Source organism: Patiria miniata, unplaced genomic scaffold (assembly GCF_015706575.1).
Source record: "Patiria miniata isolate m_02_andy unplaced genomic scaffold, ASM1570657v1 HiC_scaffold_25, whole genome shotgun sequence".
Taxonomy (NCBI): Eukaryota; Metazoa; Echinodermata; class Asteroidea; order Valvatida; family Asterinidae; genus Patiria; species Patiria miniata.
Window position 1 is genome coordinate 4,427,224 of NW_024037064.1, and position 27,397 is coordinate 4,454,620.

The 27,397-nt window shown below is 39.2% G+C and overlaps 1 protein-coding gene across 1 annotated transcript; it reads left to right on the plus strand.

Moving 5' to 3' along the window:
• Positions 1–407: 407 nt before the first annotated feature.
• Positions 408–24,345, plus strand: LOC119732844 (fibroblast growth factor receptor 2-like). The gene is made up of 13 exons (XM_038206447.1): positions 408–510; positions 9,914–10,102; positions 11,811–12,047; positions 15,085–15,220; positions 16,087–16,160; positions 16,460–16,708; positions 20,339–20,449; positions 20,743–20,930; positions 21,313–21,435; positions 21,638–21,749; positions 22,009–22,105; positions 22,245–22,344; positions 24,268–24,345. The coding sequence occupies exons 1-13, from the start codon at positions 408–410 to the stop codon at positions 24,343–24,345; spliced, it is 1,797 nt and encodes a 598-aa protein (XP_038062375.1).
• Positions 24,346–27,397: the final 3,052 nt, after the last annotated feature.

Below are 27,397 nucleotides of genomic sequence, written 5' to 3' on the forward strand. Positions count from 1 at the left end.
GTCGAACATTGTCAGAATTGAAGGATCATGATTTTTTCTTTGCAACTTAACACATTATTGATTGAACATTATAATTACTTCGCCCTTTTGATAAACCTTGGACTACGTTCTCTTTGTTAATTAGTTTTCATCGTTTCGTTCATTGTTTCGTGGTCCCTTTATTTGTTTCCTTCCCCTTTTCAACAGTTTTTGCTCGAATGTTTCTCTTCGATTCAACTGAAGACTTTCCTTCTAATGCTGGAATAGCAATCCTTATTGAAAGAGAAGATCATGAATTTACGTGCTCGATAACAGACGTAAACTGCGAAGTGGAACTTGTTTGGACCTTGTCTGGCCAGCTAGTCAAACAATTCAGTAACAGAAGCGTCGTCACCATTCACGGATGGGACGTTAGTAGTACTATCGTTATGTCACCTAACAGAGGCATCCACGGAAAGGCACTACAATGCGAAGCGTTTGACGCAGATGGTGAACTGATCGACAGTATGATTGTTACAATCAATGTAGAAGGTGAGATGCAATTTGAAAAGCTTATTTTGAAGTGAAAAAGTACTCGGTCGTTTATCTACTCTCTCAATTCCGGCGATTGGAAATTCACTCAAAACGTAACGTTTGTTGTTAAGGGGCCAAGCAATACATAAGATTTAAAATGTTAAGTGTTTCATTCTTTACTTTTGATGGAATATCTTTTTCCCCTTTATGTCTTTGTTTCCATTGAATGCACTGGCTTAATGTTTAGCACAAAAAGCATTGTAATCCTGAACACACAATCAACAGAAGTAATGTAAATTGTAAATTATTTTGCTTTAACTTTTAAGTTAAATGTTATGTACATTTTTACGATGTAAAGTTGCATCTTATTATGTTTTAACACTTGAATTTTACTGAAGGTTTTAAAAACAATTTTGTACAACATTTTCTTTTGGTTGAGAGTTAAGGGCAATTTCTGTTCTTCACTTCATTTTGACTTACATCGACAGAAACAATAATCTTACAAAAAAATCATGTAGAGAGAGTGGAACATTTTTAATTGTGTTTTGTTTTGTCTTTACTTGAGTTCTCTGTGCAGTAAGGACCCTTGTGGCAGGAAGGAGCCTCCTGTGGTCGAGTCTACCTTGTGTTAGATGACTTTTCTTACAAGACCTGCTTGAAAGAATTTTTTTGAATATTTTAACCACAAGTTAATTCTGCTCTGCCGCCTTCCCCGAGCCTGAGATGTTCCCCCCTTTAATTCACTTCCCGCGCACCAACTGCCAATGCACTACCCCATTCTGGATTCCACCTATGCCCCACCCGAGCTGGTATATTACTGCCCCCCAACACCACCATGTCACACCCCAGCCCCCCCCCCCCCCCCCCCAGCCAGGCCTCCCTTTTATCATGCCATTGCATTACGGCAACTAAATTACCGTAAAAATTACGGTCAAACTGCGCAGAAGTTACGGTCACCGTCATTCCAGGAGCCCGTAACTGACCGTAATTTTACGGTTTTTCGTTGGCAACCCGTTTGAGCGGCATTTTACCGTAAAATTTCGGGCAATTTTTTTCCAGAGCATCATAAAAGTGTTGTAGGTCTCGAGACCGGTCTCAGTCTCGGTCTCGGTCTCGAGACCACTTTTTGCCGGTCTCGGTCTAAGTCTCGGTCTCGGGAGCTGTGGTCTCGGTCTTCGTCTCGGTCTCGGTCCCCTTTGGTCTCGATATTTTGGCTGGTCTCGAGTCGAGACCAGCCAAAAAGTGAGGGGGCGGATTCCGCCCCCGGCCCTTTTAGGGTTTAGTAAAGAATCAGTTTAGGGCAAATGTGACTGCAGTGTGATGCTAATGGAGATGTCTCTCATCACGTCCTAGTGAGTGAGGCATAGTCCAATAACCATTGCTCCTCTTCTTACTTTTCGTTTTTATTGTGGGATGATCTGTTGAAACAAGCACTTTATAGCCTTCCTCATTGATTCCAAATACAACTGAGATTTAAATCTTATGAATCAAGACTGAATCATTATTTTTACCGTCAGATTTTGTTTTTGAATGTGGGGAACAATCCAACTCTTTTTCCCTAGAAATGTTGGTGATTTTTTTTCTATTTTCCTTTTCAATTTTTCCTTTATTCGTGGAGGCGGGAATACGTTTTTTTTCCATTATATTTATAAATGGATATTCATCAATGCGTAGACCGTTAAATTAGTATTAGTCGTGGAAAGCTGAATTTTGTGATCTCTTTATTAAAATAGACACGACTTGGGAATAGAGTATGCAAATTACGTGAAATGTTCACAGTAACTAATCAATAACATGTTCTTTATCCCAATTGTATTTTTTACAAAATGAAGCGTGCCATTTTTTTCTTCATACGGTCATTTTCTTTTTGACTCGCCATGTAATCTGTTTACTATATGCTGTTTACGGCCATCACAATAAACTTTTAATATATTGGCAATATGTGGTACTTGTTAATCACTAAAATATTCAAGTAAATCGCCCGGCAAAGTAGCCGATGCGGGCGATACGCTGGCACGGTACAAAACACAGAGAGGCGTGCGCACTGAGCCATGAATCCTAAAAGTACATCTCGCCCACCACATTCAGTTTGTGACAGCGCCCTTCTATTGTGTCGGCCATATTCTCAAATAGGCTAATGACGATGATGACGGCGGGCTGATTAACAGAAGATAGATCAGGCAAATATGGTTCATCAATCTTATATAGTATATGTAACGTTATTGACATTAAACAAAAATAAAGTGGCATTACATTTCAGCCTTAGCCAGGCCTTCTTCAGAGGTAAGTGACAGAGGAACAGGAAACAAACATGTAGGGGACACACAATCATGCAGGGTTGGAAGGAGAATCACAAAGCGGGATGTGGGGGAGGGGGGGGGGGGGGAGACCAATCCATATCTGGCTACCATCTCTCAATTGTTTTGGTCTACATGTACAAATCTATATTCCATGACTAAAATAAATCAATATTTTCTTCCTCCAAATTTTGTTCGAATCAGGTTTACAAGGAGGTCCAATGTAAAATTAAAGTTGCATTTGAATATCCGTTAGTGGTCATTGCTGAAACCAAGGGGTGGCTGTGGAATTTAGGGTCCAAGTTCCTATAACAGATGAAACATCCACCTTTAACTTTATACTTTTGTCAAGTTTCAACATTTTCAAGTTTTGCAAAAACTAGTACAAATTGTCGTACTCCTAAGTTAGAATTTCTTCATCAGATTTACACTTTATAGGAGTTAAAACAAAAAATAAAAAAAATATTTTTAAAAAAGTGGCAAAAATATATGGAGTTCATCAAATAAGGTTTCCCCTTCTTTAAATTAGGTTGCTTCCAATTTTTTTAATTGATTGTGAAAATAACAAATTCTGTTGCCATGTTGTAATTTATGGCATGAAGCAAACACGAAGAGCACTCGCACGACACAATTAAGCTGGTACAAGTGATCCTAACTTTCAATCACTTCCTTCACATCCCCATGAACATCAACATCTCAAGGACAGACTGTTCAGCTGTAATTAGTGTCTTGTTGTTTATTTAGATTATTGTTATTTATTATCCGCGGTCTCGGTCTCGGTTTCGGTCTCGGACCATTTCGGTCTCGGTCTCGGTCCGCCTTGAAGGGGCTGGTCTCGGTCTCGGTCTCGGTCTCGCAACTTCAGGTCTCGGTCTTGGTCTCGGTCTCGGACTATCCGGTCTCAACTACAACACTGGAGGGCGCTAAACAACCATGTATGCGGAAGTAGTTTGTGAAAAGAAAAATTGCGGCCCTGCCGCCCGCACCCACTGCTCCCGCCGAAAATATCGCGTCCCACGTTATCCAAACTTGCACTTGTGATTGGATCATAGTGCCACCACGTGATTCCAATTACTTCTCTGATTGGATATAACGCATAGTCAACTTTGTCGAATTGAACAACCTTGTCATGCATATCAATAGTGTAGACTGCGTATTTGACCCCGTTTTTTTGTGGAGGATCATATCGGTAACCCCGACGAGGATCATAATACGGGGTGTGTCTGTTGCGTGGTGACGTAATGGATCGATGGACAAATCGATAATAAGGTGGGGGATTAGCGATGAATGAGTATTGTTGGTATAGATAATTGGTTACACAAAAGAAGGGGGTAAACAGACGGATATTAGAGAGAGCACATAGCGGGCGCACATTTTAAGTGTGTTTGTTTATGCCGGTTCCCGATGAGGAGGTAAATGTACACATAAATCATATTTAAAGCGATTTATTGTATAGTGTACTGAAGATACCTATTCAGTATAGCCATTCATAGCATTTCATTTGTTTTTCTTCTTCTTTTGTTTTTTTTAATGCTTTCGATGATGTTGATTGGACCAATCACACCAATTTAAGGACTTCTATATAACAAGATTTCATGCTCCTTTCTTGATCATTCGCTCATCTCTTGCTCATTTGCTCTTTCCTTGCTCATTTGCTCATCCTTGCTCATTTCTTGCGCATTTGCCCTTTTCTTGCTAATTTGCTCGTTCCTTGCTCTTTTCTTGCTCATTTACTCTTTCCTTGCTAGTTTCTTGCCCATTTGCTCTTTTCTTGCCCATTTGCTCTTTCCTTGCTTATTTGCTTATTCATTTCTCATTTCTTGCTCATTTGCTCATTCCTTGCCTATTTCTTGTGCATTTGCTCATTCCTTGCTTATTTCTTGCTCATATAATATTCTTGCTCATTTCCTGCTCATTTTTGCTCATTTTGTCTTTCCTTGCTCTTCCCTTGCTCATTTCTTTGTCATTTGCTCTTTCCTTGCTCATATGCTTATTCCTTGATCTTTTCTTGCTCATTATTTGCTCATTCCTTGCTCTTTTTTTACTTATTGTCTTTTCCGTGCTCATTTCTTGCGCATTTGCCCTTTTCTTGCTAATTTGGTCATTCCTTGCTCACTTGCTCTTTCCTCGCTAATTTTCTTGCTCATTTGCTCATTTTGCTGCCTATTTGCTCTTTCCTTGCTCATTTGCCTATTCCTTGCTCTTTTGTTGCTAATAATTTGCAAATCCCTTGCTTTTTTCTTGCTAATTGTTTATTCCTTGCTAATTTTTTTTGCGATTTGCCCTTTTCTTGCTAATTTGCTCATTCCTTGCTCTTTTCTTGCTCATTTTGCTCTTTCCTTGCTAATGAGCAGGAAATGAGCAACAATATTATATGAGCAAGAAAGAGCAAGGAATGAGCAAATAAGGGCCTTATTTCTTGCTCATTTGCTCTTTCCTTGCTCACTTAGCTGGCCATACGCACATTTCTTTTTCACTGATCAGAGAATGAGCACCGATTTGCGAATGGGAAGCGAAATGAGCAGATTAGCAAGAAAAGAGCGAAAGACCAAATGAGCAAGAAATGAGCAGGAAATCAGCAAATTATGAGCAAGAGAAGAGCAAGGAATGAGCAAATGAGCAAGGAAAGAGCAAATGCGCAAGAGAAGAGCAAGGATGAGCAATAAGCAAGAAATGAGCAAGGATGAGCAAATTATGAGCAAAAAAAGGCCAAGGAATAAGCAAATGAGCAAGAAAAGAGCAAAGAAAGAGCAAGAGATGAGCGAATGTGCAAGAAAAGAGCAAGAAATCTCGTCATATAGAAGTTTTTAAATTTTAATAGATCCAACTCAGGCCTTGTGACCCACAAACGGCCTGCCAAAGATAACTCGTCAACACAGTCAACATCGAAATCAATGGACAGCCGAAGAGTGATGAGTTTCTATCGCGGCTGAAACTACACGCAAATAAATATGTTTTCAAAAACAACATTGAGTTTCCATTGTTCATCACAGTTCATCGCAGGTGTGAAACTTAGACTGACAGAAGGAACTCCCTCGAAAAGACAAAACTCTCACAAAACATCAGACCCTTGAGCTAGGGTGTAATTTTTTACTCGTGAGGCATCAATGCATCTTCCCGTTGATGCATACAGCTCTAGGCTTTAATGTAGAAACTTTGGAGGCACACGCTCCTCTGGGCAGAGAAATACTTGTCAGCATACAACGCTATACCTGTCACAAAGAATCACTGGATAACTATATGTTTAACAGTAAAAAGGACGCAATTAAAACTCGATATGGTCTACGACAATCATGATGTGCATCCTAACCTGACATGGTTGCAGCCATGAAACATATACCTCCAAGATAAGACAGCACTCCGAGAATTTCTCGGCGCGGCGGCAACACCTTATATCTTCATTCCGCACCTGTCTCAACACTGAGCAGATCTCGAGTGCTCCTGAAGCATTCATGTGGTCTTCTTCACACCTGATGGCATTCTGGAAGGTCAAAGATCTCATCTAAGTCGAGACGATGCAAACCTACTTCTACGGTCGACACAGCGGCATAACTGATATATTGTTTTTGTGAAATTTAAAATGTTAAATGGAGGCGGAACCGGAAGCAGGGACCTCTGCCGGAGGGCACGTGCCCCCCCCCCCCCCCAGTCACTACGCCACTGCTCCGACTCAGTTATACATAGAGCTAGGACCCAGATTAAATCACAAAGAATCTTCTTGGAATTGCCATTGTTCGGGATAAAGGAAGTTTCATTTCAAAAACCTGCAAACAGTTTCAGGGTTTTATGCCGACACGAGAAAATTTGCTTTTCAGCAAGGACTTGAGATTTTTGTTCATCATGAACCCATACACATTTAGTGATTTTTCAATACAAATCTACAATAAACATGGGAAGCAACTTACCTCTTTTATTTTTGCTCTTTTCCCCTTCTGCTTTCTTTGACGGCATATCAACGGACGTACACGTATCCTCCACAACTCCTTGCTGACAAGATGACCTGGCTGCCATGCCTGTAAAAGTTTAAAATAAAATTAGTAGGCCGAAACAATCTGAAATTTTCCCACATATGCTATCGTAATACAGGCGTAAATTAGGGAAAGATTCCCATATCAGGCCATCATTAATTTTTCCTTTCAGTGACGAATCAGCCATCAAAAAGTGATAAAATGTCTCAAGTTTAAAAGTCAAAGTTAGCAGGGAAAATATTGAAGTGGAGAAATGTTGCAACTTGAGGCCACTTCCGATCGGCAGTTGTGTACAAAGTCTAAGGAGAGTCAAGAAAATTTGGAAATAAAACTCAGTCCCAGATTTATGTCTTATTATCATTTTTGCAATGACTGACCTTTATTGAGATGATATATATGAAGAAAAAAAGTAGACATTTTTTCCCTTCGAAGTATTTCCTACTGAGAAAAATTAGAAATTTTCAGACCAGTCTCATCGCTCATTTTCATACGGTTTGTGCACAGCATGCACAGGGTGAAAAGTGCTGGCCAGATATGGGAATCTTTCGAAAAGTAGTCCAAAACAGATGCTCTTTATTGCAAAAAATCACACTTTTTCACCTGATGCTGAGGCCTACAATTTTCACAGATCCAACCCTCCGGGGCAAAGCATCTGCCGTCCGCGTCCATCGGTAGGCCTGCACACTCGGGATGGTACCATTTCACCGCACATTCGGCATCTGCACATGCTACCATCGCCATCGATACTGTCGGTTTTTGATCACAAATACAGTATTTGTCTTCGTTTTGGTCATTCACAATTACTGACGAAACATCTTCGCCGACCGTCGGATCGAAATCCTCATCAGACCAGTCCGAAAAATCGTCCGGAACGTCGAAATTGTCTTCGCAAATATCAGCGTAAGTTTCAGGAGTTATCGCCGCCATGTTGGATAAGCACTGCCGGTCATGAACGCCCATGCGTAGTACCGAGGACGTCGCGCCCGAGGCGCAGCAGCGCCCGACCAAGCGCGCTAATTGGTGTTTAGATAAAGGTCGTAAAACAGAGCGATTGTGCCGCAGGGCAGTGTCGGCGATCATCCTTGTACTTTTGATGTCTTGGAGTTCGAACTCCTTGGGTCCTAGCTCTATGGTTATACAGGTACATGCATTTAGCAAATTGATGGGATCAGCCCTGATTCCAGATGGAGGGCCGGTCGCGAGACAGAACAGCGATACGCTTCAACGTCTATGTGTATTGAAGCAGTTACACTGTAGACAGCGATCATTGCTCCTTGGAGATGGTCCAGCTATAATCTATCAGGTCAGCCCCTCTAAGACCTAACCGTATGCTCCCTCAACTCCAACCATTTGACGTAAATGTTGTCTGCCGTCCTGGAAAAGAGATGTTACAACCAGACAGCCAGACGCACTCCAGTTACAGATGGCACCGGCATCGATCTTGATGTGCATGTGACGTTTGACAGGTTTACCCAAACACGTTTGTAAGGTTTACCCGGTGCATTGCAACAGCGCATTGCCTCAGACACAACCCTAACCAAGCTGAAGGATGTTATCGTAAGTGGATGGCCAGAACGACAAGATCTATCAAACGTTCCCTTTCACTACTGGCCTTTTAGAGATGAGCTGTAACGGCGAATACATCGTGATCACTGCTACATAGCAGCAGCATATTCTCTCTTAGCTACACAAAAGCCACCAAGGCAATGAAAAGACAAAACTGCGAGCAAAAGACTCTTTTTACAGGGTTTACATAACAAACGACATTCAATCACTGGAGAACCTCCCAATCAGCCTGCAGATGCAGAGTGCACAAGCTCGTGAAAATATACATTAAGTCTTAGGCACAGACTTGTACACCTTCGAGGGTGATAACTTTCTCATCATAGGCAACAACTGTTCAAAGTTCCCATTCATCAGAAAGTTTCCAACCGTGTACCAGCTCAGCAGTCGTCAACGCCAACGCCAGTCGTCAACGTTGTCAGCGACAACGCAAAACACTGCGATTCAGCTGACAACAAGAGCTTCTCATAAAGAAACCTGGGCTTTTGACCACATCACCTCCTCAACCCTATACCACCAAGTTTGAAACTGATTTTGCATAGATCGACTCAAAACTTGACATAGAACGAGACCACATTATAAATGTGTATTGTAAGTGCCGTCTTCATGACGTCATCGTGGGTCATGTGAGGTCAAAATCAATGTGCATTTTTCGAAGTCCTATATATTTAGAACTAAAGGATCAGATTGCATTTACACTGTGTCTGTGCTTATAGATAAGGATGTATTATAGATGTAAATTGAAATGACGTCATGGTAACGTCATCTCGTGATTTATATATGTTTCTGAATGTTTGAAGATTATCGCTATATCTCGCGAACACATGCTATTATTTTTGTAATAGGTTGTTAGGTCATAGATATTAGACATAGACCTCTAGTTTCCTTTTTTGTTCTAAAAAAAGCTTCTGTTTTAATGGAAAAACTCACAGTAATCAGGAAAAAATTCATATACATCAATCAATCAATCAAATCTTTACTTTTTCCCAACGCATACAAGTACATAATAATATTACTTTACATTTGAATTATTGTGTATGATACATGTATATCATATAATAAAATATAAATATTTAATCGATTTCAGTTTGGTTCCTGAAATGAACCTCAAATGCCCTTTATTGCAATCAAAATGTGTATGAAATAACCATTTACGCATAAAAAAGCTTAAAACGTGTAAGTTTGTAATTGGAGAAGAAGTAGATATTGTAGATAATTTTCCCCCAGTCTTTGCGAGGAATTTAAAACAGTACGCACAGTTCATTGTCATGTACAAACATGACATTTTCCCGTCAAGCCCTCCCTTTTTTTTAAGTGGCCACGAAAATGACACAAACACTCGAAGAAATCGTGGAAACATACAAATCTGTAAAATGGACGTAAAGCATTTCGAAGCTCTTTTCATATCACTTCTAGATCTTGAAACACCCAACGACATAATAAGAAATCCTTCTTAAATAAACAAACAGTATAATGAATCTATAAAAGCAGGGAATTTCTACACATTTCAAGTATCTGTTATTGACACATTTGAAAGTTAAAGTGTTAAGTTCAAAACAATGATATTAACTTTACTATTTTCCCTTCATGCAGTTCCTGCCATCAGTCTCACCATAGCTGTTGACGGTGTAGACCAATCCTCCGGTAAAACAGTGACCGTGACGGAGGATATTGCAGTCACACTTACCTGCACAGCACGGGGAGCAAAACCAAAGGTGTCTATAGACTGGTTTAACGGCGTCTATCGTCTGAGACCTGACACTGAAACGATTCCACCTGGTGGTGAGACAACAGATACACGGAGTACATACAAGCCATTCATACCAAGAAGAAATCATGATAGGCGCAGGATAAAATGTCGCACAATAGGACATCAAACTACCCAGTCGGAATTCATTACACTCGACGTTCGCTGTAAGTTACTTTTATTCTCATTTCCATTGTTAAATGGAAAAGTAAGGTAGCACTTTGAAAGTTTAACAAGAATGAAAGTTTGTATGAGCTTTGGTAGCATCAACTACTTCATCAGTTGAATACAGTCTAGTCTTTGAATAATACTTTGGTCTGCAGTTTGCCTATCCACTCTTGATTTGAATGCTATCTGAATGAGTACAGCTTGCTCAATATGTTGCCTGGTAAATTAAAATGTTGAGCAACAGGTTTCTGTATACTCTTGTTTGTGATGTCAAACTTTGCATGTTGAATTATAATATAGATTTTAAAATATTTAATTATTTTAACATACATGCACATGTGTATGGAAGCCCACGTAAACATTTTGTCAACATGATATCGTCGCGTCAGTGCAACAAGGTCGTTAAGAAAGTCGCATCTCGTGCGAATACACTCCGAGCAAGAAAACGCGTATCTCGTATTGTCCATTTGGACTATCAAATCTTACTGTCAATTCGGACTATCGAACCTTATTTTCCATTTGTACTATCAAACCCTACCGTATATTCGGACTATCGAGCATTAACAGCTATTCGGACTATTGAACCTTATTGTCAATTCGGACTATCGCAGCCTATCGTCTATTTGGGCTATCGAACCTTCGGACTATTGAACCTTCTGACTAACAAACCTTTGGACTATAATGACCCTTCAGACAAAAGAACCTTCAGACTATCGAACCCTTAAACTATCAGGCTGTAACCCCTTTAAATTATAGCCTTGAATTAGGATAAGCGGAACAGCACAGACACAGTGGCGGCACTACGGGGAGGGGGGGGGGGGGTGCATTTGGCCCCCAAATTGTTTCCTTGCCCCCCCATTTCCCCCTCCACATTTTACCCCTCCACGACCCCCATCCCCCGTCCAGTTTGTCCCAAACACTTTATCTAGATTAATATCGTTTGTTATCTTCGCTGTTAAGATTTATAACAAGTTGAAGACAGAGAGTAAATGATCATCGATTCTGTGGACATATTATGGGCCAAGGAAAGCATTTTTAACATTGGTACTTTGGCAGACAAAGCAAGCCAAACGTGCATTTATACAGCCGTAGATAGTGTGCACACGTCTTAGTACATTCGCTATACACCATTCTGCAGTTTGATACATTTTTCATTCAGAAAAACGACTACCTTCTTGTGGCTTATTTGCTGACCACTGACAATGGGTACGCGCGCGCGTACACAGGCTTTAAGTTGCCATTAATTTATTTATCATCAGATTTCATTTTGAATGTCCCCCAAAATATTTCCTTACCCAGCAATTGCCCCCACCCCCATTTTTGAGTCTGGTGCCGCCACTGCACAGATATGACATACATACACGACAAACGATCTCGAAGTTGCTGATTGGTATTTCTTTCCCCGTCTTGTATTGTTTTTTTCTATGTCATTGAAAACTGAATTTCGATTTTGAGTTATTTCAATTTTGTGATCCACCCATCCACAGTTTCGAGAAAAAAATCTGAATGGCCCCAAATGTCGAGAAGTGGCAGTTCAATTAATTAAATGTGTATTCTTTTTTTTTTTAAAAACAGTTTCTCCGGTGGTACTATATCTGACATACGTGGACGGAATCATCACTTGTGAAGCAGATGCCAATCCACTCAGACACGTTGAATATTACATCGTTCTAAATGGCACCAAGCCTAGCGCGCCTACGGGTAAAACCCTGGCATTTAATGTCGATGACAATTACTGCACAGAGGTCAGCTGTAATGTCACAAATGCGATTGGAACTGGATCACGGAAACTTGAAGAACCGCTTTGCCCAGGTGAGTTTTCGACAAATGTCATTAAAGAAATCAAATGTATTTGTTTTTAAAATTTTCTACAGCAGAAAAGCTTTACAAAATTGACCAAAAAGTCTGATGTTCCCAGAACAGCCAAGACTCAGGAAGCCCCTTTTTTATTTCAGAAAACACATTTACTTGTTCCATTAATTCAGATTTAAAAAAGCTTCTGTGACTTTTACGAAGCTCACAATAACCTAAAAACGTGATAAGAACTCTCTAAAGAAAACAGTGAACGGTCATTTCTGTTATTCCAGCAACCTTTATTTAAATATATTACAATCAAGATTACTGGTTTTTTTTCTATTGCAAAGGTGGATGCAGCCTGACCCGTAACTTTCATAATCGGCCCATATTTTTCAAACGAAAGCTTGAAGAACATTGATTTAAAAGATATTCTGTTTTTTTTTTAAAGGGGGATGCCACATTTCCACCTATCACATGTGGGCGCTTGGCACTTTTTCACCTCAAATTACGTTAAATGAAGTGACATATTCTAAAAATATATATTTAGTACAGAGAAGGCTTAAATGTTCAGGAATGTAATAAAATTGAATGTGTGAATTTTTTTTTACAGTCTCTCCTGTGGTAACATCCCTGACATACAGTGAGGGAATAATCATTTGTAAAGCAGAGGCCAATCTAATTAGACCCATTGAGTATTATATCATTCTAAATGGCACCAAGCCTAGCGCGCCTACTGGTAAAACCCTGGCATTTAATGTGGAGGACAATTACTGCACAGAGGTCAGCTGCTATGCCACAAATGTGATTGGAACTGGGTCACAAACACTAGAAGAACCGCTTTGTCCCGGTGATTTTTGTCGAGTCTATTTTAAAAATGAAATTATGTAACCATTATTTTTTAGAATTTTTTACTTCTATAATGCATTCTACTGAGCATCTGTATATAGTTGTGTTTTTCTATACTTTTCGCATTAATTGTTTCATTCGGGTTTTAAAACCTGAGTCTATGAGACACTCATTTCGTTTTGAACATTTCCATAAAACCCCCGTCAGAAATCGCTGGCATTGCCGTTCTTCGTCAAGGCCTTTCTGTAAGGCAAAATAATGAATTCGAGATTGGAGTTTTCTTTTGGAATTCACTACATGATCACATTTCTCTCTTATAAAGGCTTCGTATATTATCGGTTTACATTTAAATTTTATAGCTCCTGTATTGCTACTGACGCCCGAAGGTGCAATTAAAAGCACCAGTACTTTAGACACCTCGAGGAAGCAAGGTAAGTTTTACAATATTCAAACTTAATTAAATCGAATATATTTAGTTAGCCCATACAACATGATCATTCACTTTATTACCTCACTTAATTGCGATGTGAAACATGCAGTTTACAATGGCACATCACGGTAACGAAAAGTTTCGCGCCTTTTTTAGTTTCAAAACGTTTTGCTAGTATATGTTCATTTAGATGCGGTTAATTTACTGAAATACGGGGCATTATCAGCAACCAGGCCCCAGGCCGGTTTAAAGCATACTTGTTTAAGTCCAGCCTAGCACATATTCAATTCCCATTCAGGAAGGTAAAAAGGTATATTAAAAGAGAAAAACATTAAACATTTCCAACGATGTTGTTCAAAAATTTGAAACACTTCTCTAGCTATGTGTCTACGCCAGTAGTACTAAAAAAAAATATCTCCTTATATGGAGATTATGGGCGCATGGCGCGTACTGTGCTATGTGGCCGGGAAGTGTGAATTTAGCACTGCATGAAATACGGCCTCATTAGTAGTATTGCGTAAAGGAACACTAATGGATGCCCCCAATTGGGTCACAAAAAGTGTTTTAAACGAAATGATATTAATTGGAAAGTATTAAAATTATTGATTTAAAACTATTTAAAACTATCATTTAAAACTATGATATAAACGTCTGTCAACCATCTTTCCAAAACTCGGCGTTTTTGTGTTATTCTTGGAAGAACGAATTTGGGGGGTCAAATGTTGAGTCTCAAAAATCGGGCTGTTTGGTGCAAGTCGTGAATCCTCCTACACACGTTCCACCAGTGCATTGCATTATGCAGACGTGCAAGAAACAACACTTGTGTTTCAGTGCTTTGTGTATTATGCATAACACACAATGTGTACCGTACAATGAATGGACACCACTTGAAAAACCTATGCGTATACCGAAAATATCCGCCGCTTGAGAAGTCAACTGCTGGTCTTTCTCGGGAACTGTACTTAGTTTCCTTTCAACCAGACCGTTGAAATTTGATAAATAAGCAATCTAAAACATACAGATTTCAGGGATTTCAGGGATTTAACCCTCCGACGCAGAAAGCCCATTTAGTAACACACTTACAGTAAGGGGTCCCCCGGGGACCCAAATATTTAGCGCCACGGTTTGAGGCTACACAACACGGTATCCACTTGAACACAATCTTGCCATGTCTGTAGACTAAGGAGGTGTATTTGTATACATAGTCTGTGGTCAAGCCGTGCACTGTCTACCCGCAAGTGACCTTGTTTGTGCACGTGTATATGGTGGGTCCCCAGATGGGCAGAAATTGCATCGGTCCTTAGCCCAGGTTGTCATGCTCAGATATGCCTGACCCGGGGTCACACACTAAAGGTGACTGCATATATCCGTAGAGGGTGTTTCTTGCTAAGATTAGATGGAAGATCACCAGAATTGGTTTGAAATTTTTTTTTAAATTAAAGTAATTAACCAAAGTGGGTCCCCAAAAGGGCTAGATTCTGCGCCGGTTAAGGGATTATTGTGCAAGTTTAACCAAGAGTAAAAAGGACCAGATCTTATAGGAATGTAAATTTCATGTGAAAAACGGGAAAGTTTTATAACCAGCCAGTCGGTGTTTGATCAACCGTTTGAAACCACCCACCGGCGGGCTGTCAATCAATAAGATGAATATTTAATAAGGGCCTATAAGTGAGTCTGCAAGATGTATATGTAGCAAGGGATAATACAGGCAAAATTTTCTAATTTATGACGAAACTGAGATATGCTCATATTGTCCTTAAGCTTCCTCTCCTGTAGGCATCATTATTGGCCTTGTATTGGCAGCCATTGCCATTGTGGCCGTCGTTTGTGGTCTTGCTATTGTCTTATGGAGACGTCATCATAATCAACAACAAAGACAGGGACCATCGGAAACCGACGAACAAGATGGCGTGTAAGTTAAAGTTAACGGCTACAGTGAGACAGAGATTAATATTTACTGTGAAACCGTAAGATGTGATTTCCCGTCAAAGAAGCTTTGTGATAGGCCTGCATAACATGCTTTTTAAAGTATATTAATTATTGTCATTCTACAAACATATGTCTATTGTCGCACCCTGGCTGACAGAGAAAAAGTACCCATCTGTCAAAAGGGCTGTTTCTGTAATTTAGAAACCCTGTTGTGGAAAGCCCACTATTAACCTACCGAGTTTAAGTATAAAACAATAACATTTAACCTGTTTCATGAACAATCCATTAGCACCTGTTCGACATTACATTACTTCAGGCGCGGTTCTTAAATTTTTGTATTTGTATTTTTATTTGTATTTGTATATTTTCATTATTTTTTTTTTTATTATTATTTTTTATTTTTTTGGTGGGGGGGGGGGGCTAGCAGGCTGGATCAAGATTTTTTTTGCAGGGAGGCGTGCTGAAATGTAGACCGGTCATTTTCTCCGGACATTTAGGCCTACGAAAATCAATAGTTGTATGTGTGTGTGTGTGTGTGTGTGGGGGGGGGGGGGATCCTAAAATCATGCACACTATATTAACTAATAGTGTACAACTGCATCCTTCTCACAGCTATTTATTTAGCGGGAGACCGTTCGCATGTGACGTCACATTCTAACATTTTGCTACCGCCAGCCCCCCCCCCCCCGAAGCGCCACTGCATTGTCTTGTGATTATTTACAGAAGAATCATTAAAGCCAGAGAGTGTTTCGGGCATTACAGACTACAGTGAGTAATGAATGGAGCACTTTAAAGCGCTACACAGACAATGGGTTGATGTCTGTCGATGTAACATTATTTCCCTTTCAGAAATAACGTTGTATTACAAGAAGCAGACAGTGACATCTCACCACTGCCTGTCAGTGATCACCAACATCCGAATGGTAAGCGCCAGAAAAACGAAAAACCATAGGACGAATTAAATTGAGAAATATATGATAAAAATGTCTAATAATTAATAAAAGGGCCTATTGTTCCTATCATAGCAAAAATGTAGATCAAATCTGACTCCGATCCAGGTCGAATCCGACTGCGACTTCGGATAGTAAACCTGTGCAGGGAATTAGAACATCGAATTATTGTTGGTATGTTCTGCAATAGGTGAGCATTTTTAAGTTGTACTTGCCATATGTATGTCTCCAATTTAATTTTCAAATCCTGTGAATCTAAAAATGTGTTTCAGATATTCCACTGCACCAAATTGCCACAGCAGTGGTACGCGAGAGTGTTCCCAATAAAGACGGCGTTGAGCCGGAAGCATCAAACGACGTGGAGTACGGCAATGTAGGAACGGAACTCTCTTTCTCACGAGATCTCGTGGTGATCGAGCATGAGCTGGGACAAGGGCAGTTCGGCAGAGTGCTTTTGGGAAAGGCACTTGGGATCGAGAAAGCCGGGAAAGAAACAAAGGTTGCTGTCAAGACTGTGAAAGGTTTGCTGAAAATGTCATTTATCAAATCGGGGCTTTGCGCAGTGGAGATATTTTTATGTAATCTCATTGTTATTATTTTTCTCATAAGTTATTTGTCTTGAGGACAATCAAAGAGAAATAATAAAATAGTTGATTAAACACATCTGATTCTTTACATAATCACATGTCCCTTCATTCACTTAAATTGGTACGGTATATCTGTAATACTTTCCAGTAGATTGATCTGATTACTTGTAGGTGTTGATGTAAAGCACCTTGAGAGCTTCTACGGTCCTGAAATGCACTATAGAATAACGTGTTATAATAAGGTGTTGGGCCTGAGCCCAACACCTATTGTTATTTTGTGAATTTACTTTTGTTACTGTTGTTATTATTCTCCTCAGCACATTCTTCCCAGGAACAGTTTGTCAACATGGAAAATGATAAAAACTTAAATTGTCAATACATGAATGCACAACCCGCTGAAGATGATTTTTTTTGTAATTACATCATCATGACGTCATCATGGGTCACGTGACGTCACTTCAAAAATAATAAATTTAAACTTTGAAATTTAATATAAAATCAACCGTCAGAGACCGCAACTTGAATTTTGCAGGAATCGACATGATTAAACATGACTTTCAATTTATCTTGTGCGCGTCAAATCACGTGACCCTTCCTTCCGGTCGAAACCGGAAGTGCGTAATAATTTGAAAGTGGAAAAAGATATGAACTTGCTTTTAACAATGTAAGTGTCTGCCTGGATTGACCTTTCAAAAAAAAAGATGGTTGACCCCATGAGGTTGGAGCGCGCTCTAGCGGCAGGTTTAAAAATGTGCAAAACGCATTTTCAGTTGATGTCTGTGGCGAAACCTGCGGTAATCGCTTCAAATTTAATATACATGATGACCTCAAGGCAGACAAGACCTGTGCGTGAAAAAAATGATTACATCATCAGACCGGAAGTTACAATGAAAAGACCTGTTTTCCTTTGAAAATTGTTAAAAAAATCAACCGTCAGAGATATAATCAAGTCTTGTGCTTTAAATGGCACTTTAATAATAGATCTAAAACTTCCCAAGGTTTCGTTACAATACGTTAACTAGAAAATGCCCTGCAGCCCCCTTGAAATTTGAAGTTGAACATCCCGACGCCTTGAGACGCTCATTTAATGCCACGTACATTGTGTGTACAGCAATGGGCGATGATTGCGTACAAAAGGGGAAATCCCGGAAAACAGTGCGCCGTGATTGCATACAAGGGAATTCCCTGTGCTCGCTCTTTGAGTGTCTGGTGTTACGACTGTTGTATGTTAAGGGGACACTAGGTCCTGGAACAGCCCAATTTGGCTACAAAACGCGCTTTGAACGAGATAATGTTAATTGGAAATAACATTTAAAAGTAGGATATAAACATCCACACAACTATCCTTTTAAAACTGTGTGTCATTCCTGTATTATGTGTGCGAGAACGAATTTCGGGGTCCACTTTTGCGACCCCATCAATTCGAGCTGTTTAGATGTTAGTTGTGATTTCATTCGTAAAGTGTTCGCTTTTGCAGACGTTGAAGAAACCGTTTTTTTTTGCATTGGTGATTGGTCACCACTGTTCCCAAGACACACAACGTGTATATCGTACACTGAGAACGACACGAAAAACGTATTCGTACTCCGTCATGTCCGATGTAAACAAGCAATTTTTTTTCGTCTTTTCTCGGGAACGGTAAAACATTAGGTTGGTTTCCTTTCAACCAGACGTTTGAAATAGGATACGTAATCAATCCAAAACATGAAATTTACGGGGATTTCAGGACCTAGTGCCCCTTTAACTATTGAGCTACATGTATAACGGCTGTTTGACTCTTTTTAACTATCCTCTGCACACGCGCTATTTTTCAACCCTCAACCCTCAACATCAATATCAACAATCAACAATCAAAATTAACATCAACATCTACATCAACAATCAACGTCAACGTTAACATCAACAATCAACGTGAACATCAACAATGGCCCAACACCGTGTGGTTGTTCCTACAACCTCTAGTTATTCTATGAATTTACTATTGTTATTCGTGTTATTATTCTCCTCAGCAAATTAAGAACTGTTTGTAAAAATGAAAACATATAGGAACTTCAATTGTCAATACATAAATGCACAACCAACTGAAGAAGAATTTTTTGCAATGACGTCATCATGAAGTCATCATGTGTCACGTGACGTCACTTCAAAAAGTAATGAATTTTAATCTTTGAAATTCCATTCAAAATCGACCGAGAGAGACCGCAACTTGAATTTTGCGGGAATCGACATGATTGGACAAGACCTTCAATTTATCTTGCGTGCGTCATATCACGTGACCCTTCCTTGTGGTAACGAATGCATGGTCAGCAATATATTGTATCGCGCCAATGGTGTGCCATCTTTACTTTAAGAAATATGAGCTATTTAATGGGTTTTTGTAACGATTGTACTTGATATGTTTACACTACAGCAGCATGTGCGCGTGCAGATCCTCACCTGACTCTTTTAAACTATCCTCTGTATAATTACTACACGCGCTATTTTTCAACCCTCAACCCTCAACATTGACATCAACATCAACAATCAACATCAACATTAACAATCAACAATCAACATCAACAATTAACTTTCAATAATCAAACAATCAACAAATAATATCAACAATCAACATCAACAATCATTAATCAACATCGTTAATCAACATCATTAATCAACAACAAAAGTCAACATCAACAATCATCAACAATCAACATCAATAATCGTTAATTAACACCAACAATCAACCATCAACAATCAACAATCGACTTCAACCTAAACAACCACCGTCAAATTCAATCAACAATCAACATCAACAATCAACAATCAACAATCAACATCAACAGAAACAACCAATTATGAACATCAACAATCAACAACAACAATCAACAATGCAAAAAAGCCAAACCTCTAGCCTAACACCGTGTGTTTGTCCCTTCAAACTCTAGTTATTATTATTAATCCACTAAATGTACCATTAAGGAGACATGTTATCGTACTTTCTTGGAACGGTTAGATACATCGGTCATTGTGAGACATTTTCATGTCTCCCTAATGTCACAGCCTCCCTTTTGAGGCAAAATTTTAGTGTTGCAATTAGGTTATATTTGTTGCTCGTGGTCTAATTATTAAACATACCGAAATTTACATTGGGCACATTTTAGTTTGAAACATTTTGTGCACAAGTCTATGGGGATGTCTCCCAAATGTCCAATTCAAGGAGAAGTGCACTCAAAGTCTATCTTTGCAATATAACCAACAATGGGATTATCGGAAAAGTGTCTTGTCTTCTTTGACACACTGCTAATATATGGTATGAACCCCCATACCCCTTAAGCTTAGCATGCGTCTTTCCACTGGATCTTCTAAACTTTAGATTGTCTTTGGCTTTGGTCCATTGGTCCCTGTAATTTGTAAATCGACACAAAATAGGTCTCTTCTCTTTCACAAAGATACAGTCCTGTAACATAAGGCCAAGGCGTCTAATGGTTCCATTGGACGCATATTGGCTTTCATATGATTCTGGGGTCCTAAAGCTGAGGTCTGATAACCTCTTATTTTTGGATTAATCGCCTCATCAATTTATAGAAGGCGCCGATAGACACGCCAAGAACGAGCTTGTGGCCGAGTTGCAGGTGATGAAAACAGTCGGCTCTCATCCAAACGTGGTCAAGTTGCTGGGATATTGTGCAGAAAAAGGTATATCACAGTTTTAATGAAAAATCACACTTACCGCAAAAAACTACATGACTAAAACTACACACAAAACGGGGATGGGGGACGGTGAAACCCATCATTTCGAGAAGATCATCGTAGGCTTAAAGTTCCCACTTCAGTTTTCATTGGAGTGTTCCCTATTCAAAGTATCAAAGTGATTCTCACTAAACAAATCTGGCCGCAAGTTGGTCTCGCGCTCTAGAAGACCATAAGATTACAGGCAGGTACAAACAAAATAAGTGTGGCTGACGAGCCATTTCTGTGATTTATTCTAGATCCGGTGTACGTCATCGTTGAGTACCTTGCTAAAGGTGACCTGAAGAAAGTTCTAATGGATTATCGAGAGAAGGACACAGGGGCAGGCTACCCCAACCTACCCGGCGTGAGCAAATCACTGTCTAAGACATTGGTCAAGTTTGCCAGGGATGTTGCAAATGGAATGGCTTACATATCCTCGCAAAAGGTAATTGATACACGTGGTCATTGTAATATCGATTTTAGAAACACAGTAGTCCGAACAAGTAACCAAGCGCCCAATGCGCACTTGAATGAACTCCAATCTGAAGGGGTACAGAAAACATTATTTGTGCCAATCACTCCATGCTCGAGCATGGATGCTTGCAGATTAGGTCAAGTATCGCATTTTCCTCTACAGCAGTGTTCAGACGGTGGGCTATCAGTGTACAGGTCCAAGCGCCCCTGTGCTTGTCTCTTCGCGTCCCGTTACAGGGAGTGCATTACTCCAAAACCTAATACTGGCAACTCTAGTAAAGCTTGTTTCAGACTACTCTGTCAGTGACATGTGTAACCTAAGTCACAGTTAATTATTTATTTTTTATTCTCAGTATGTGCATCGTGATCTTGCTGCTCGTAACGTGTTGGTGGGGGATGACCTGGTGTGTAAAGTGTCTGACTTTGGACTGGCCCGTGACGTCATGAACACCCGTATCTACCAACGAGAATCACAGGTACCACACGAATTCAGTGGTGTCTATATAGTTCCGTCCAAACAAGACATCGTCAATGTCCAATATTCCAACGCTGTATATTTGATACAAACCGCACAACTGTCGAACCACAGCACTTCTATATCACCTATTTAGCTTATTAATAATATCAACCTAGCTCTTGAAAACTGACAACAGTCACAAACAATGTACCTTTTTGCAGGGTCCTCTTCCCATCCGCTGGATGGCGTTGGAATCCATTCTTGATGACGTGTACACAACAAAGAGTGACGTATGGTCTTTCGGGATTCTGCTGTGGGAGATTGTGACACTTGGTGAGTTACAAGACATAGGTTCTACAGTTGGCCGTCCACTTTGGATGGATGTGTAAAATAGATAAGGGAGGTCTCCCTAAAATGTTTGAGTATTAACAAAAGGGTGACAATATGAGGGCCATTGTTGAAGGTGTTTACACACGTGTTTGTGGAACGGTTTCATTTGTCACAATAAAGATTTCAAACCATGTAGGCTGAAAACCTATACCGTGTTGAGTCTCTACAGTCCAATGTTTAAATGCACCTCTATTTCCGACAGGTGCGCGGCCGTATCCGCTGCTGACAGCAACGACAATGATAAGCAAACTACAGCAGAGCTATCGTATGCCGAAGCCTCGACAATGCAAGAAAACGCTGTAAGTATTGTCGGATTGTGCGGAACGCTCGGAATAATTCATGTTTTATGTGGTTCTCCCTTGAAGATAGGAATTTGAGAGTAGACATGGAGATTGAAATATATTGTGTTTTTTCTTAAACCATTATCACATATTGCAGGTACAAAATGATGTGCAGCTGTTGGAAGGAGGTTCCCAAGGATCGACCCAGCTTTCAGAGTCTGTATCAGCAGTTGGACGACATGGTGTCTGAAGATCAGGTTAGTGGAACACAAATTGCAAAGTATTTCATATCAGCATTAAGATCGGACGTTTCTCTCAGTTACCACGAGACTTGGCTCGACACAACGCTGCTAAAGCGGAGGGCCTGCAACTTTAATGTTAGAAACAAAAATGTACTGCCCTGACCCAGCGGAGGCACATAAGGTCGGCGTGTTTCTCCTTTAAGAGTTGCATAAAATGACAGTGACTATACATATACATATATATGTATAAACATGTTTCTCCTAAATGAGATCAAAATCTGCTCCGTCGGTTTTACTCCTGAGCTCATAATAGTAGTCATTTATACTCGTGAGTAAAGACAGGCAAGTGGAGTGAAGTGACTTGCCAAAGAAAAAATAAGACGGCTACTGGAACCAAAATTCTAACCCTTTGGTCATGAGAAGAGATGTAAAAATCCACAAAGCAGGATACCAAACAGATATGCATGCTGCGTTGGATCTTGGACAAATTTAAGACACTTAATTTCTTTTTAGTAAACAAAAGCAATAGTTTAGCTGTACCAGAAACGAAATATTTACTAAGCCTACATTGTGGGCTGCAACGGGACCAAATTGTACACTTTTTGACTAAATCATGAAACTTCACAGGTAAGGTCTTTATGCCATGAAGATTTTTTTTAAGATGTAGAAGCATTCCATATCTGACCTCTGATGACCTGTGAAAGGTCAATTACCTTTACATACTCGATTAATAGTTATCGTTCTTGGAAACGCCACTTTCCTATGACCCAGGTCTAGGTCATATATCTTTATTCCATGAAGAACGTTTTCAGATGTGGGAAAATTTTCATACCTGACCTACGGTGACCTTCATTAGGTCAATGAGGTCAATGACATGTGTACAAGTTTTTTTTTCTATTTATAATTATTTAGACGATTTTAGAAGTAAATCTTTGGTTGTGAATCAACAAATGAGTATAGAATGATAGTTGCAATATATATATGTATATTTATATATATATATATATATATATATATATATATATATATATATATATATATATATATATATATATATATATATATATATATATATATATATATATTACCATTGAAAATGGGCCATGAAAATGTGGGTTTGAAGAATAAATATGATAAATAGCAACAGATACGGTATTTAAAGTTCTTTAACCCTAAAGGGGCCGGGGGGGGGGGCGGAATCCGCCCCCCCTCAACATTTTCCGCGATAGCTTCTAAAAAGAATTTTTTCGCGACCCGAGCTGTTATGACTTTTTAGCCTCGAGCTTTGCGCATCTTTTGATACCAAAAACATAAAAATCGGACCACGGGTTGGCACGTAGCGAAAAATTTTCCGGCGCTACGCGCCGTGAAAACTGAATTTTCGCATATACGTCGTGTACACCGAGCAGAATTGCCATTCATACATATGAATAATTAATTAGCCATAATTCAAAAACCCTTTGACCTATAGTCATGAAATTTCTTGGGCATGTTTAGGAAGAGTTGCTCTATGCATGTGCTGAGTTTCAAAATTTTTCGTCACTCGATGGCCCAGATCTTAGGGGGGGGGCGGAATCCGCCCCCCCCCGGCTGAGAGATGGTCAAAATAACCCGGCCCCTTTAGGGTTAACCTCTCGAATGTTACCAGAGGTTAAACATAAAATGCCCCAACATCTGAAAATTCTTTACCTGACACGAATTAAGAACCAACTTTTAGGCTCGGATTATTAAAAAAAAGGTGTTTTGAATGGCAATTCTTAAAAATATCTATAAATGAAGTATATATAAATATCATGACCTCTCGAAGGTCACCAGAGAGCGGATATGAAATGTTCTACACATACGAATTCCTCTCAGAGCATGATGGGCACCTTGCTATTGCTATTAACATGTAAATGCGACTCATGAAGTGTATGTTTTTTTTCCAATATTTAACAGGATTACATCACCATGGGCAACCTGGATAAAAGGATCTACGAAGTGAAAATCGTGGAAGGCACGAAAGAAAAACTGTGAGAGTAGACAACAAGGTCTTGCGGGGAAAAAACAATTAAATGTTGTTGGCTGGAGTCGCTGACTCGGAATCGAGTCGGACTGGAGTCGCTATTTTTGTGACTTGAGACTTGACTTGACTTGGGAAAAAATGACTTGAGACGACTTGACTTGAAAAAATATGACTTGAGACTTGACTTGACTCGAATAAATTTGACTTACTGACATTAACACGTTTCTTAAAAAAACCCCACAAACCTCTGGGCGTTTGTGCGCACTAGCATAATCGGTTGAAAAGAATGCACACAGCGAATCAGCAACCAGCACGCAATAGTTTGGCATCCTACATGACTATAGCACTATGCATCTATTATGGACAACGTGTCATTCTGGACCTCGTGCATGCGAATATTGTCAAATATTGTGTGTCGCTTCACAACAAAGTTAACGCAAAACCGAGACAAAAGCATGCATTTGCCAATAGATTTTAATAATAACAGGCCCTGTGATGTTGAGGCTTTCCGGTACCAATACTATGGATACATGATATCCAAATAAACATCACTGTGCAATTCCTTTTTTTTCAATATTTTGAATGAAAGCGAAACTATAATTTGACAGTCTGAATGGCTACACAACTGTAAAATGGACAACAGGAGACTTCATCTCACTAACATTTCTGGTTAAGCTAGTGTAAACAAAAACTAGGTATCAAATTATTAGGAAACCAATGGCAGGAAGTTAAATTACGAGATACTGAATTGATAACAATTGCTTAAATTGATGTTAACCGTGTCTTTAGATTAAACACCAATACTATAGTTCTCACATACGCACTGAAATATGTCATTACATGCTGTTAAGATATTTCCATTTTTGTAATACGATACATAGTTTACGCAGATGTGTGTTGTGAAGTAGTTATGTTATTAATTCAAACGGGTAGACTGGTAGTTTTGTGATGGTGGGGTACTTTTTGTGCCTGAAGGTGGTTCTTGATCAAATGAAGGTAGTTCTGGATGAAATGCCCGCCCCATGCCCCTCCCCGAAAAAAAATAATGAGGAACACTACCTGTTCTTTGCATAAACAGAATAGACCGAATTCCTCATCTCATAGAATGAATACCAATAAACTGTTTTTGTTGTCTGGCTGATGTACTACCGCAGTTCTCAAGAAGTGCAAAAAAACTTTGTAAAATAACCGATTATTTTTAGATTTTGAGTTATTCTCGCCTTTTTATATTTATACAATTTTACCAATTGTTGAAGCGAAATGTATTTGCTTTCTTAATGATCGAAATTGGACATTTGACAAAAATGTTCCACTCCATTTTCGTGCTAACGAAGCGCCGAAGAGTTTGTCTCCTATTAGTGTGAACGTAAACTGTGTGTTATGCGCCTCCAATATTCACACAATGTGACCACAAATCAGACGGATTTCAATTTAACATTTTAACATCTCACAGTGCTAATCCATTGTACCAACTGAGAACCAAAGGTTGCCAATTTTAAATTCGTCAAAAGAAGGGCCAGGGATGATACATGGCAACATATAACACTATGTGTATGTATATTTTATGTAGAGGTTGACGACTTTAATTAAATTTAAATTGAAGAAAAGGAAACAGGCAGTGTTAATATGCTTATAAATGTGTAATCACCTTTTCCTAATTTGTAGTGATAAGTACTGAATTATTATAAACAGTCTTTACATGTTTAATCATAGAAACTGATAATCAAGATACCAATTTTGTGTTTTAATGAAAAACATATACTCGGAATGCATGCTAAAATTATTTAGTAATTACTTTCAACAAATATATATATATATATCGTCGGTCGCACCACGAACCGGCGTATCTCGATTTTTTGCCAAATTGAGTTTTTGTCATTAACGTTATTATTTCATCAAAGTGCTCATTCTTAGAAAGTTTTATTCCGATCGGAGTTCTAATTAATTAAGAACGCTAACCAGATTGTGCGGCGTATCTCTAAAAAATGAAAAATGCTGCATCACGAAGTGGCGTATCCCGATACGCCGCTTTACACGCTAATTCCCATAGTGCTATGACGTCACGAAGCAGCGTCGACATGAAAAATTGGAATTAAGCGTTTCACGAACCGACGTATCTCTGTATCTGGCACACGGCCACTATTACGCGTGTTGTATAACATAGGAAAACATGATAACAATCTGTTTCACAAAGTGACGAATGAACTTTGGAGCAGAATTTCTCAAAAACTTAGCAACTCAGATGCACACGGATTGCATATAATAAAGTTCTATCTATAATTTACTAGCAAAATTGAAACAGCTTGAATTCTTACACAGATAGTATGTGGAATGAACCTACAAAATAATGGCCAACTTTAAATCGGTTTTTCTCGAAACACAAAAAAATGCAATACGTCGGTTCGTGGTGCAACCGACGATATTAACCCTAGTGTTAGTAATTCTCTTAAATATTAATAAATATGTGTGTGTGAAATCATCGCCTGTCCCAATTTGCCCAAAACCATGACAACCTTTAACACTAGGTTTTGTTTTTCAGATGTTGATGAACTTAAAAGCTAAGGAGGACATAGTGAGTATACATCCCCCCCCAAGAAAAAAAAAACTGGAGAAAAAAGTTCAGCAGACAGAAATGGGGATTAAATATACCCCTTCTTAAAAACTTGTCATATTTACCAAATCTGTAGTGATTAGCTTAAAGTTATCAATAAAGGTCTAAAAGTCTTTTTAATCATGGAAACTGATAGTCAAGATGTTAATTTATCATTTAATTGAACAGCATATACTCAGAATGCATGCTCAAATTAACGAGTAATTTACTCTAAGCATGATTCTTAATATATAGTTATAAGTAAACCCATATACAAATATGTTTGTGTATGGAGTTCACTGCATGGCCCATTTGCCTGTAATTACTAAGCAAATTATATATGAAATGTAGAGTTATTACTGTTTGCATATAATGCACTGTATGCCCCTGCCCCTTAGCAAATTTACAGTTATTAATCTTCGCAAATAGCTTTTCGTAACCTGTAGCAAACACATATCAAACACATATCAAAT

Coding starts and splice junctions, on each gene's coding strand:
- LOC119732844 (XM_038206447.1), top strand. CDS start 408: ATGTCACCTAACAGAGGCATCCACGGAAAGGCACTACAATGCGAAGCG. Junction 21,436..21,637: donor TCTACCAACGAGAATCACAG/GTACCACACGAA, acceptor ACCTTTTTGCAG/GGTCCTCTTCCCATCCGCTG. Junction 22,106..22,244: donor CGACAATGCAAGAAAACGCT/GTAAGTATTGTC, acceptor CACATATTGCAG/GTACAAAATGATGTGCAGCT.